Raw genomic sequence first — 14,703 nt, 5'->3', positions numbered from 1 at the left:
GAAAAAAAAAGAACAAAGGAGGGAAAAAGTAATTTTGATATATAATGCCATTTATAATAAAATCCTTGATCGCGATTACTTGTACGACAATTGAGCGTCAAGTAAAATGTCACCTGTACAGCAGAGTCCTGCAACGGGCCGGGTACCCGCGGATACCCGACGGGTCCCCGCGTTTGACGGTTGAAAACGGGTGAAAATTTTACTTTGATAAAATCACAGGTACGGGGACGGGCGGTACTGAACTAATCGCGGGCGGGTATCATTTTATTGTGAAAATCAGAGCGCACTGTTTCCGCCCAAACAACGTCACTTGTGTAACTTAACACTAGCCTGGCATGGTCAGACTAATATCACTGCGTAGATATTGTCTGGAATCTCTGTGTGGAACATGCATTTCCGGGGGGAAATTCAAAAAATGGCTCTGGTGATAAACCCGCCCCATATTTGCATACTGGGCTCTGATTGGTCCCTCACAACTTTGGAGGGAGAGAAATAAAATCTCTATTGAGAGGGTCCAGACCTAATCTGCCAAGGGCAATTTTTTTTCTGCAATGGCAGATTCGTCTGGAACCAGGCTAACTTAACACAGCACAACTGCATGGAGCACGCTGGTCAGTTATCTTAACTCACAAAAACACATTGAACATCCTGTTAAACCTTCAAATTAAAACCATCTGACGACGTAAACAATGACACATGTGTGCTGCGTAGATGCACGTTCGCGCGAGTGGCTTAAGCTCGCTCCTCCGTCTTCACTTGATTTCTGTACGAACCTGACCACTGAATGTAACGCTGTTGTTGAAGGCTGCTATCTTTTTCAACACACTTTTCAATAGGATTTACATTTTACTCTGCATGTAATCACGGGACGGGTAAACGGGCGGACAACGGGTTGTTTATTTGACGGGCGGGGCGGGTCTGGTTCGTATTTTGAAATAATCACGGGTGACGGGTCGGTCTACGGATCTGATTATTGACTGGCGGGGCGGGCGCGAGTTCTCAAAATTGGACCCGTGCAGGACTCTGCTGTACAGCCCTATGTTCCATTTACACCATTGGTAACCTTAGGTTGTGATAGCCCTATGTTCCATCTACACCATTGGTAACCGCATGTGTTTGTTTTGTAGGTATTGTCCAGGCTGGCACCCTCCCTTACATTTGCACTCAGATCATGACTATAGTTGATCAGGAACAGAGTAAAGTCCTGTGGACTCCCCTCGGCTCCCCCTAGAGGACACCAGCTGCCACTTCAACAACAAACTGCGCCGCTCCTCTCCTGACTTGCGGACACTAGTTAATAGTCAATACAAATCCACGGTACACTACAGCGAGCTACTCTTGTAAATTATTGATATTTTTATTTGTTTTTGTTACCGTTTGTAATCAGAGCCTCCTTATTATTCTGATTTGTTCCAGAGCAGGTTAGTAGCACTGGATCTTGACATTAAAGGAGCACGTCACCCATTTTCAATCTTATCTTCATGTAATTTGGTTCTCCCTAGTTCTCATTATAAGACGGAACGATTCCCATCTACCCTCTCTGCGTATCATTGGTGGCCTGTGGACAGTTCAGAAACCTTCCTGCCAATTGCATCATTGAGGGGTATTGCAAGCTAATAGAAACTACAGCCTTTCAATTCCTGGAAAGTTGGCGTGTTGAAATAGAAGCCTGTTCTTGCATTAACACATAATAAACGCTTGAAATTTTGTTTGAAATAACCAAAAATGATATGAGGTTGAAAATGGGTGAAGTGCTCATTCAAGAGTTCACTCGGTCTTCCCTAAGGGTTTATGGTAGTGTTTTTGTAATGCTGCGTTGTAGGCATCTGTTTACAGTTCAAAAGATGTGTCTGAGTATTGGTGTTAATACATGTTTTTGCTTGAATGCGTACCCCCACCCCCATCCACTCAACCCAAATGAAGTTCAGCATCCACGACCCAGAACCTGTGTACCATCGGTCGGGCAGAAACCTCTTATCTCCATATTCTCACTGTTTGTGTTCTTTCATAAATTAACGCCCTACTTGACCATACTACAGCATCACACAAACGCATCAAAAGTAGCAAATCCGTAAGCTCGAAACGCGCGGTTAGGGATGGAACGATATAAAAATCGATTAAAAAAAGTTCATGTCACGATTATTGTGGCCAAAAAATTATTGCGATGATCAAAATATGCTTAAAACTCTAAAAATGTCACTCTCTGTAACCACTTGCACCCCAGCATCCATATTATGGGGGTGGGGAACATTAGCCGTTGCAACGCGCCGTGAGCTTGAAGATCGCCTATTTTCGGCGCAGAGATTTGGTGTCGAGGGAGAAAAAGCGCTAACTCAGCGCTAACAGAGCCAACTCAGACCGGATTTGTAGCTCGGCGAAAGCGAATTGATCCCAGTGTATGACGGTGGACAATTAAACTAAAATCTCCGCAATACGATTATTTTGAGCGTTTTTTGGTCGCGATGAGCACTAATGACAATCATCGTTCCATCCCTAAATTGTGGTTACACTATTTACACATTAATTTTATGACTGACAACGTGTGTGTGATTTGGAATTGGGTGTGTGTGTGTGTGTGTGTGTGTGTGTGTGTGTGTGTGTGTGTGTATGTGCAGGTGAATGAGTGAGTGTTAATGAGAGAAATGTGACCATTGTGTTGTCCAAAAATAATTCTATTTTAGTCGGAGATAAATGCTAGCATGATTTCAAGGCTATAGAGATTGAATGCATTGAAATTAAAGTCCCTCTCCACTCAAAAATTACACGTTTTCTTTCCTGCAGTTAAGTCCTCTTGGAGACATGACTTTTGGCTCTTTTTTTACTATGAAGGGTTAACCTTCCATTACATGAAACTTAACAGAAACCCATGAAGTTGTGTCGTTTCTGTTGTTGTTTTTGTTTCCATTACAACTAGAACCATCCCTGAAGGGGGAGGTACGCCATGAAAAAATATCTAGATTGGCTGTTTGAAAGAACAATTGAAAGTTTAAGTTCTGGGTTCTGTTATTGTAGGGAAAGCGTTTGCTGAAAATAGCCGATCGACCGTAAGCTTGTCGGTCGTCTATTTCCTGCGAAACCTTTCCCCACAATATAGATGCTGGGGTTTAAGTGGTTGACTATTGTTAAACTGCGTGTGCGGAACTTGGCCACTAGAGCGGCGCACTTTTCAATTTCTTCCACCGGAGGCGGAGCGGTTCTCTGTACCTCCTCAAAGTCTCAACCAGCTGCGTGATGTCACCAATCCTGCCAATTATTGGTCCAATATGCAAATAAGCCATCTCCTGGTACACTGAATGTGCTTTTTGTGTGTGTGTGTGTGGGGGGGGGACGACGACGACATGTTAAGCTAAATATCTATCATAGACTATTTTTGGAGGGGGACTTTAACACGCGTTGATGTTTCGTTCTATGCATTGTGTTTCTATGGTAGCCGGGTGTTTGACGGACTGTTTTACGGGCCTTTTCGGAAGTGCCTTTGGAGAAACATGTCCCAGATCCCAGATCAGCCCCGTGTCACGTAGCCAGTGAGGAAAACACAGTGGTGGACAGTGACAAAGTACATTTACTTGAGTACTGTACTCTACCTACATTATGAATTAACCACTTGAGCTCTATTTCAAAAGCGGTTCAAATAGCAGATCTGCGAGCTGACAACATGCCGCAATGCATTGATATTAAAAAGCAAATGTGCTTTGTGATTTCGTACTTTTGAATACTTATGTTTTTATTTTTTTTATTTTAAAGCATGCACTTTTTTGAATACTTTAGTAGTTTAAAAGGCAAAGTACTCCAGTAACTTTTAACTGAAAGTATAAATTTGACTGAGCAACTTTCTACTTGTAGTATTCTGACCAGGAGTATCTATACTTTGACTCAAAGCACTGGGGAGTGGGGTTGCACACTGTGGGGTTGTCCACCAATGGGTTGAAAAGAGGATTTAGCAGCTGTCTTCCTTCAGGATAGGAACGCTCGGCGTCCTTAATCAAATGTTCCTCTCCGCTCTTCCGCTGCTTAATGTGGGCCGGGGGCTGTTTTTTTCCTTCTTCTTCTTATTTTTTTGGGACCGGGTCCATTGTCGAGCGCACGACAATGGTTTTGAGGGTTTCTATAGGCCGTAGAACAGGTGGCCAATGACGGGTTTAAAAACTCCTCAGAATGCACTCCAGGGCTATAGACAGACCACTGTGTATCTATCTTATCACGCCGTTTATCAACGTTAACGACCACCCGGGGGGCTGGGGGGGCAGAATGGACCCTTTAACAGGGTCTGTAACTCTTGAGAGTTTCCATACACTCTCTTACTGTTACTGTACAGGCCTGTAGAGCGCCGTTCACACTGAGCACGATAACTCTGACGAAAAACTACTAGATATTGTTGCTGTCGGGGCAGAAACCTTTTATGTCCATATTTAACTTTTTCTGTTTTTTCGTAAGTTAACGCCCTACAGTACTTGGATCATGCTACAGCTTCACACAAAAGTAGCAGATCCGCAAGCTCGAAAAGAGCTTTTGGATCTCCTACTTTTGTCGTTTTGGGATTTGAATCCTGAAAACTAACAGTTGTTGGACATATGAGCTTTCCACCCGACAGAGACGATATAATATGATGTTTTAAAAATCATTCTAATTGAAGTGGACAGAGTCCACGCCACAGGCACAGGTTTGGTTCCATTTGTACACTCTCAGAGTTCTGGGGGTCCTTGAAATGAAGAGGTTTGAGAGCCACTCTGCTACACTAAATGGAACGGAGCCTTCATTAGTATCAATAAGGAAGAGGTCCACGTTTCTTTCCAATATGGCTGCTGGGCATAGAGCTCAATACAGCCGTTAACAATATTGTTTGGACCACTTTCATCGTGTTCATTATGAACGGCGGAAACATTGACAGACAATTAAAATCCACCAGGACATCCGAGATGCAATCGGTCTCGCTCTTCCTCTGAAAGTTGTGTTATTAATGGAGAGATGAGGAGACGATTATGAGTAGCTAACGCGAGCTGGCCTTACCTTCTAATAGCCCCCCCCCCCCCCTCCCCGTTTATTAATAATCACTCGGATTGTCCATAATTAAATCCAGTCTTTCAGCAGCACAGAGATCTCTCTCTCCCTCTATGTGAGCTCTGACACAGCTGGACGCTAAACTTCATTATCGCTATAGTTATAGTGCTCGGTGCGAATGGCCCCTAAGGGTCCATTTGGACCTCCGGTAGGGCCCCCGAACCGGACATTGAGAACGAGTGGTCTCTATCACACTTATCTCTCTGTCACAAAATTTAAAGACATTATGAAGTGTAACAAATACGGTATGCAGATGAATTAAAAAACACACTCACATACAAACTATATATATATATATATATATATATATATATATACACACACACACACACACACACACACACACACACACACACACACACACACACACACACACACACACACACACACACAGAGTATATTAAAGTATTTATCGCTGCTGTCTATATATATATATATATATATATATATATATATATATATATATATATATAGGTCCATGTATTTTCACTAGGTCATAGACCTAGCTGCATTCAACTGTCAAGTTACGTCTTAGCAGGTTATCTCCTAAAATGTTTAGCTGTTTTTGTTTGTTTTTGTGGTTGGTTGTCAGTCACTTATTGTACTCCTAAAAGCAGAGACCCTCTGGAGCACATTTGCAGGGTAATATCTTTATAAAGATTTTCCTGGGATCCGTTTCAACGTCACTGACTTTTATTGTTATTTAATTGTTAGTTGTTTTCCAAGAGGCAAAAAATATTGACTAAATTGTACCCTCCTTGAACCATATCCTGTATGTTATTGTGCCAAAATCCACTACAGCGGACTTCATCCTTGTTTATTCCTGTTTTGCACTTGTTTATTTGTGAACCGTAAACATATAACTGTTGCTAGGTATACTATGAATAGGTACTATAATTTCTACTGTAACTAATTCACATATATATATTTTTTGTATGTTTCACATCAGTTCCTTACGTTTCATTGATGGCCTTTTGTTCTTCTTTAAAAAAAAAAAAGATTCCTCCTTATTTGAATTATCATTGAAAAAGGGATTTTCTTCTTGCACAGTTTTCAGAGGTAAATCAGTCCTTGAGTTTTACTACTTCTACACAAAAAAAAATAGTCATAACAAATTGTGATGTTCCTATTTTTCTGAGTAGGTAGCATATGTTATCAAAATGAGAGGGATGCAACGTTAAGAGAAACACTAGACGCCAGGTACTGATTTCTTTTTTCTTTATTAAAAAAAATAATGTGATTTGTATGTTTTAAGAGACATTAACATGAGAATAAAACTCATTTTCTGTATCACAACATGGACTGGCTCAGACTGGTGTTTCTTACACGGGTGTTTCCATTGCATTTCGTCACTGTCGGGGAGAAACCTCTTATCTCCATATTCTACATTTTAATAAATTCATGTCCCACTTGGTCATACTACAGCGTCACACTAAAGCATCAAAAGTAGCAGATCCGCAGGCTCATTCTAGACGTTCTGAGCTTTTAATCTGAATCCTGAAAAGTAACCGTTTCCACCCGACAGAGACGATTCATTAATGGCCTTTCCTCGCGGGCTTTCAGAAGTGGGAAAAAAAGCTCATTGAGCTGACTTTGTCTCTTAGAAGACTCAATTATTTTCTTTTCGGGGACAGCTTTGATTATCCTCCTCTGATGACGAGAACTGAATGGAAATACTGTGGAAAGACTAGAATCGTTAAACACTTAAAAATCTAGTTATAGATCGGTCTGTGGATCTGTGGGGTTATACTCAGGGGGTTATTATTCAGCAGAGGGCTTTCTTTTCATTAACTTGCTCTTTTGGGCCTCCATTCCCCCATTTCTGGATCAGGGCCCACTTTAAAATCTCGAAAGCCCTGGTGGGCCGAGCATGTTTATTTTAATGATCCAATCAAATGATTGTGTTCCGGCTTGGATCAATGGAACTAACGTAGAACACTTTGATTAAGTTCCTATTTATCTGTATCACAATGGACAAATCATGACATATATGTATGTGTGTCTGTATATAAATACAGATCCTTCTAAAAAGAATTGAATATCGTGGAAAAGTTCATTTTCTTCTGTAATATAATTCAAAAAGTGAAACTTTCATATATTCTAGATTAATTGTGCATACTGTACAGTGAAATATTTAAAACCTTTTTTTGTTTTAATCTTGGTATTCCAGACCAAGTATTCCAGACCAAGTATTGAGTGCATAAATTAACATACTTTTGAAATGGTTGACATTTCTGTATTATAAATATGTTTTCTTTAGTGGTCTCATGTAATCTAATATTTTGAGATATGGATTCTTGATTTTTGATTTTTATGCCATAAAAATCAAGATTAAAACAATCACTGTGAAAGTTTCACTTTTTGAATAATATTATATAGGCTATTAATGAATGCGGCACTAACTGACAAAATGTCACTTCTAACCTTTAGCAGCCCAACCTAAGTAGAATAAAGGAATAAACACACTCCACAGCAGGGCCACTGTCATCTATATAAGGCCTACCGGCCGCTGCTGCTGTTGCTTACGGCCATACCACCCTGAACACGCCCGATCTCGTCTGATCTCGGAAGCTAAGCAGGGTCGGGCCTGGTTAGTACTTGGATGGGAGACCGCCTGGGAATACCAGGTGCTGTAAGCTTTTTTCATTTGGCAGACTGACTGAATGAGCAATCGTCATAGGCTATTAATGAATGCAGCACTGACAAAATGTCACTGCTGAAAAATGGCACTTCTAACCTTTAGCAGCCTAGCCTAAGTAGAATAAAGGAATAAACACACTCCACAGCAGGGCCACTGTCATCTATATAAGGCCTACCGGCCGCTGCTGCTGTTGCTTACGGCCATAACACCCTGAACACGCCCGATCTCGTCCGATCTCGGAAGCTAAGCAGGGTCAGAAGAAGATGAACTTTTACACAATATATATATATATTTTTTATTAGGATAATATATTTTTTGTTCTTATATTATTGTTCTATTATCATTAAAATGGGCCCCAATTATTTGGGAGTCCACTTTCAATATCCTCACGGGCCCGGCCCACAGGTTTGGAATCGTTTGTTTAAAAGACAAAAAGGTTGGATGTTAAACACTTCCACTTGTGCCTTCTGATTGAAAATGCAAGGTGTCCTTCGGGGCTGTTCACGGGGATAAAAGGCCATCCTTTCTGCTGAAAGCAGCAGGAAAAAAAAATAAAATGACAGCGAATGAGAACAGCCATCAATTTCTGTGGGCAGAGATAAGACAGGAGACAGCCAGACGAGATCTGACAGAATCTCGGTACAGAGGAGAGAGATGAGCAGCCTAGCCGTAGAATTGACAAAGTAGACACACGCACACTTCATTCAGCCTGCAGATATAGCTTTAAAAAAGACGGAGGCATGGAGCCTGTGTCTTTGACATTGTTTGTACGGTACACTATCCTCCCACGCAGAAACTACTGCAGAGATGTTATATGTGCCCCGCCCTCCCCTTAGGGAATTTGTCCAAAACATTCAGCTTAAAGTGTGTGTTTTATCGGCGTCCGCCGTCCTTGACATGAATTTTCACTAAAGTCTTGAATAACCTTTTATAATGGTATTTGTTTACACACAGGCGTCTTCACTGTTTTTTCAGGCCAACGGCACCTTCGCTCATACCTGCCAACACTCTCCTCCTTTAGCCTGGTAAACCCTCCCTTCGATAATCTCATTTCCATTTGATTCCAGGAGTGGGTCTGAGTCATGATCGCCCATTCTGCAATATTGGCTGTGGGCTGGAGTTGGGCGGGAGTAATACCGTTGACTGACAACCCCTTCAGCCAATGATCGTTGTTCCCCTTCAGCCAATTGCAGTGCATTTTTACCACCTCCAGACTAATGTGACGCAACGGGACTTTTGAGATGGCCATGCCCAAAATAGGTTGCCTTATTCGGATACATGCGTGTCACTGCCCGCCCCTGCCGGTTCTCTGAATTTTTTACGAAATATACCCATAACTTTCCTATGCTAGTAAACCCTGATCAAATTCCCTGTTAAAATGGCCCAGAATATAGAAAAGTTACATCTACTGTTAAAACATTTCTGCGGGAGGACCCCCAAAACCCCCCACCCACATTCATTTAACCATACGATGTTCATGTCTGTGTATCAGAAGTAAATGTTTTACTATTTTGGGGCGACTTTGGGAATATAGAAAAGCTCTATAGAGCGTGCCAAAAATCCTGAAGGGGGCGTCAACAAGTGTCTTTTGGTAGCAGCGGACATCTTTGAGGGGTATAAACCAGGTTGACTTAACATTGCCCAAAACAAACATGTCTGCGCTACTATGCCGCGCCCCCCCCCCCGTGGTGATGACGCGTTGACACGCTCTATAGTGCTTGCCAACGTGTCGTCTCCACGAGGGGCGTGGCATAGTAGCTGCAGATATACTTGTTAGCTAATTGTCTCATCAATGTTTGTTGGCTGTTGAGAGATTTGAGACGATTGGAAGTAGGCTATTTCATTGGTTTTTGTTTAAAATATACACTCAGGATTTTGCCGTGTAGAGCGGAGGTGAAACTGGGCAGAACATTCACCATCGTTGCTGGTCTCCAGTCAATATTCTACTGACCTACACAGTGGTGCACAGTAACGGAGTAAGTACATTTACTCAATCAAGTTTCTGTAATTAACTTGATTTTTTGATGCTTGTGACTTTCACTTCACTGCATTTCGAATATTATTATTGTTATACTTTTGACTCAACTGTATTACTAGGAAGGGCGGGGGGGTACCTTATGAATTAACCACTCACTGTATATGCCCCATTTCAAATATTGCGAAAATAGCAGATCTACAAGCTCCCTATGCGTCAGATATGGCAGGTTGTTGAGTACGTCTACTATTTTCACTATGAATGGTATTTTGTGATTTCTAGAAAGTCTACATTTTAATACAGCAATGTATATTTAAAAAAAAATGTAATTTGTACTTTTGAATATGTTTTTAAAGCATATGCTTTTCCATACTTAAGTATTTTTAAAAGCAAGTATACTCCAGAACTTTAACTCAAGTACAAATGTGACGGAGCAACTTTCACTTGTAGTTGAGTAATATTTGACCAGGAGTATCTATACTTTAGACTCAAGGGGCTTGAGTACTTTGTCCACCTCTGGTCCTACCTAATAATATCGTCTCTGTCGGGTGGAAACCTCATATATCCAAAACTGTTACTTTCCAGGATTCAAATGAAAAAAAAAATAGCAAAAGCAGCAGATCCTTTTGCTCAGGGACACCTCGGCACATTGCCGGGGCTCGGAATCAAACCTGGGCAGGGCTGTATTAGCCATTGGGCCACCGTGGCCCCAGGGCCCTGGGCTCTTAGGGGCCCTTCGATGGAACTGGACCGCGCTGCCATTGACAATTTACTAAAATTAAATGTATAGGTTAATCAAATATCAAATGTGTGGGCCCCTCCTCTGTATTTACAGCAGTGATTCTCGCTGGGTTTGAGGCCCTTCAAGGGCTCCTGGGGCCCTTCCATATATGATGGAATATGATTAAGGAGTTCATATCATACACACCATACCTGTAACTTTCATTAGCCCCCCCGCAAAAAAAAAAATGCGAAAGAAAAAAAAAAACAGATTTTTTTTTCCCAGGGCCCTTGCGGGGGTTAATCCGTCCCTGAACCTGGGACCTTCTGTTTGCCAGTCGGGCTCGCTACCCCATTGCTTCTCAAGTTAGAAGGGGTCCTTTTTTAAATCCGCCCCATGGAAATGCAGGATCCACACAGAGATTCCAGACAAGTATCTACGCAGTGATATTAGTCTAGCCATGCCAGGCTAGGGGTCTCTGGCACGAAAGAAAATCAGATGGGGCGGGGGGGTCCGTTGACAAATACAATTTGGGAGTCCTCCTTGGCACGAAAAAGTTTGAGAACTAACTGCTCTACCCATTCAGCTATGGCCGCCTATACACTGCGGCCAGCTGAGAGGCTAAACTGAATCCGGCAGTAACAATCATAGTCCCAAAGAGGGACACAGCAGCAGGCAGTGAACACGGGCACATGCTGCATACATGTCACTGTATATCATCACTGCTGTTTATTGCTGGCTCAGCAATAGGATCTAGGGGATTGATTATCCCTTCTGCAAAGGGCCAGCTGTTGGGGAGAGAGCTTCCCCCCCCCCCCCCCCCCCCCCCCCCGTAGTCCCAGTGGAACTTAACTGGCGGCTCCCAGTGCTGACAGATCATGGGCTTATAACATGAGACCCGTCAGGTGGCAGTTCCGACCGGCCATTTGGAGTTTTTTTCAGTGGCGGAAGAAGTACGCCATTTTTTTTTTACCCATTAAGACCTGAGGCCGATTTTACAAATGCCTTTGAAATCAGTATAGTGCTCAAACTCAAAATGATTCAACATTTTCAAGATTTTTCAAAAATAGCAGATGTACAAGCTTCAGCTTGTGTAAAAGCTTGTATATCTGCTATTTTTGAATACCAGTAGCCAACGTATAAAATCTAAAATGACTCGGATGCTTTCCCGGTTTTAATGGATTCAAAGTATCAAGACCGCAATATAGAAATATTCAGTTTCAAGTAAAAGTCTTGTATTCAAAGTTGAAGTAGAAAAGGATAGTAACATTAAAATATATATATAAATATAATATATATATAAATATATATATATATATATATATATATATATATATATATATATATACACTGAAGTACCAAAAGGAAAAGTATTCGTTATGCAGAATGTCCTATTTCTCAAGTTCAAAATGTGTCGAAACGAAACCTTTTGTAAATAGCCAATATACAACCTCACAAGTTGTGAGCTTATAGATAGGCTATTTTTGAGTAGACACACTATAAAGAAGAGCTTAATTGGTTAATGTATGCTTTGTAATTACAATATGAACCTACAAAATAACTAAAAACAAATAAAAGTTTACCAATAATTGTAGTGGAGTAAAAAGTACAATTTTGCCTCTGAGATGTAGTGGGGCAGAAATAGAAGTACAGCATAAAGTATTAAAACACGTGAATAGTAAAAGTAAAAGTATCTTGCGAAGTATGACATGCCACATGCGGACAGAAGGACTCAAGGCAGGCTGCTGCACTATGAAGTTGTTTAAAAAAAAAGCGACCAACGAACGCAACCCAAGTAAAAAAGAACCAAAAAAAAGGAAGTGAAGCCGTGCCTAATATGACGACGATAGTCTTTGACTTAAATTAGAGGAGAAAGGCCACGTCGTACTTTGACTACAAAGATCCGTGGCTGTCAGACTGTCGACTTCTCGGTTTCAGATGAGCTGTCAGCAGCTGTGTTGAAACATACACCCCAGCGGGGGGCCTGCTTAGAGCCCACCACTTTCTAAAACAGGCCAAGGAGGAGACTGGAAGGACATGGAGGAATCGGGGCGTAGCGTATAGTAGTAGAAATGCATTGATATTTTGTCGCTGTCGGGCAGAAACCTATATCCATATTATATAATACATATTTTTACTTTTTGTGTTTTTTTGGGGTAAATTAACGCCCTGCTTGATCATACTACAGCGTCACACAAAACCATCAACTTCACGCCACGTTTCGAGCTTAGATCTACTACTTTCCGCTATTTTTGGAATTTGAATACTGAAAAGCAACAGTCCCAGGGGGGGGTGCCCTACATTAGCTAATACAGCCTCAAAATGTGTTTAATACACTTTAACCCTATATCAGCTATTATTTGAAAATAGCCGATCTACAAGCTCACAACGCGTAGAAGTATAGTGAGACTTCAGAAGCACATGAAACATCCAATATGATAGTTATGCAGCGTGGCCATAAAGCTCTGTGTTGCATGTTGTGGGCCATGTTTTGGGGGCATTGGGTGTTCTCGCCCCAGTGAACCCAACAGTAAGTAATGTCTGTGACATCACTGGCCAGAGGACTCGTATGTGAGCTGGGTTGAGGAATTTGGAGGAAGGAGAGCCTGGAGCTCTGGACGTCCAGCCAAGCAGTAAGATGTAGCATAGCTATGAGTCCAGTTCACACTGAAGTTAGGACAACAGTGATGTTCATTTCTCTCTTGCCTTCTGTTATATAGTGCGTGCCAACGACTCGTCACCACGGGGGGCGTGGCATAGTAGCTGCAGACATACTTGAGGGGGGCAATGTTAAGTCAACCTGTTTTATACCCCTCAAAGATGTCCGCCGCTACCAAATGACACTTGTTGACGCCCCCTTCATGATTTTTGGCACGCTCTATAGCACCAGAACAAAACCCTATGCCTTTTTAATCATGTGTTGTTCTGCTGCTATTGTTGCTATTGCTGCTAATCCTCTATCTATTTATTTCTGTCTCTCCTTCTCTCTTGTCTCTCTCCTCCCTTCACGTTTTAAGGTCTGACAATGCACATGAACATGAATCCAACATTATTGGCAAAGATGATTGCAAACAAACAACTACAAAAAACAACACAGATTATAGTGCTGTCAAATGACTCTATGAGAGCATCAAAGCTGCATCACTTAACTCTGGGAAATTCAAAATGGACCCCACCTGGTGGTAAGACACTTTTACACTCTGGGTTCAATTAATACTCAGGATTTTATAGTGTGACATTTTCATAAAGACCTTTGTAATGGTTAAAATAACAGCTTTGCAGTGTGTTTGTGTTTGACATTTAGCCTAGAGCATGGGTCCAGGACCCCTACAGGGTCCTCAGAGTTACTAGAGGGGGGCCCCCAAATCTTTGTGTATAGGAATACACACACACGCACGCACGCACGCACACGCGTGTGTGTGTGTATATATATATACATATATATATATATATATATATATATATATATATATATATATATACACTACTTAACCACTAGCATCTCTATTCTGAGGGGACCATTTGCTATTAGATCTGCTATTTTCGGTGAAGAGGTTTAGTGTAAAAAGAGTGGGCCAAGTACAGAGCCAACGGTCAAGTTTACTAAAGTATTGAGGGGTTAAGTGGACTGAAAATAGACGTTAACAAAACAACATCAATTGACACAACACTGATGACAGTGCTGTCAAACAAGTCTATGAAGCTATCTATGAAAAAGTATCTGCAATACAATTTTATACAATATGTAGTGGAGGTCCCTGCTTCATCTCTCTCTCTCAGAGAAGTTGTCCTTGCCCTGAAAAACTAACAAAAAACAAGACCCCTGGCCAAGAGTAATGAAGCCATTATTATCATCCACCTGGACTGTGACAGTTCCTCATTTGACCAGCAGGAGGACAAGTGAGCTAATGTTGCTCACTGATCAGGCAGTGGTGGAAAGTAACTAAGTGCATTTACTCAAGTACAGTACTTGAGTACAATCTTTTACTTTTCTTTTTTCTTATACTGTGATACATCTTAGAGGCAAATATTGTCTACTCCACTACAATTATTAGAAAAAAAACAGTTTCAAGTTACTTTGTAGATTTACTTACTCGTCCTTGGTTCTGGTGACTGATATTGTCCCTCTAATCATTAGAGGGACAATATCAGAGTCTAATGCATGAGGAGACTGTTTTTTTCATTAACTTTTTTCATGTATTTTTGATAATAATCATTCATTTTATACTTACTGGTTATTAAAAAAACTAGGCAACCTAACAAGCATCAAGCATTGTGAGCTTGTAGATCTATACATTTTTTGTAACA

The 14,703-nt window shown here is 41.3% G+C and overlaps 1 protein-coding gene across 1 annotated transcript in view; it reads left to right on the top strand.

Annotated features, from left to right (window-relative positions):
* dlg5a (discs, large homolog 5a) overlaps positions 1–2,158 on the top strand; it is a 115,786-nt gene extending 113,628 nt beyond the window's left edge. The window contains exon 38 of the mRNA XM_084075444.1: positions 1,128–2,158. Within this exon, the coding sequence (XP_083931570.1) occupies positions 1,128–1,231 (104 nt within the window). The 3' untranslated portion in view covers positions 1,232–2,158. The remainder of the gene's footprint in view (positions 1–1,127) is intronic.
* Positions 2,159–14,703: the final 12,545 nt, after the last annotated feature.

Source organism: Gymnoscopelus microlampas (assembly GCF_963454915.1).
Source record: "Gymnoscopelus microlampas genome assembly, chromosome: 13".
In the NCBI taxonomy this organism is placed as follows: domain Eukaryota; kingdom Metazoa; phylum Chordata; class Actinopteri; order Myctophiformes; family Myctophidae; genus Gymnoscopelus; species Gymnoscopelus microlampas.
Note: the sequence above shows the minus strand (reverse complement) of the source record. Positions and strands in the feature narration are given on the sequence as shown.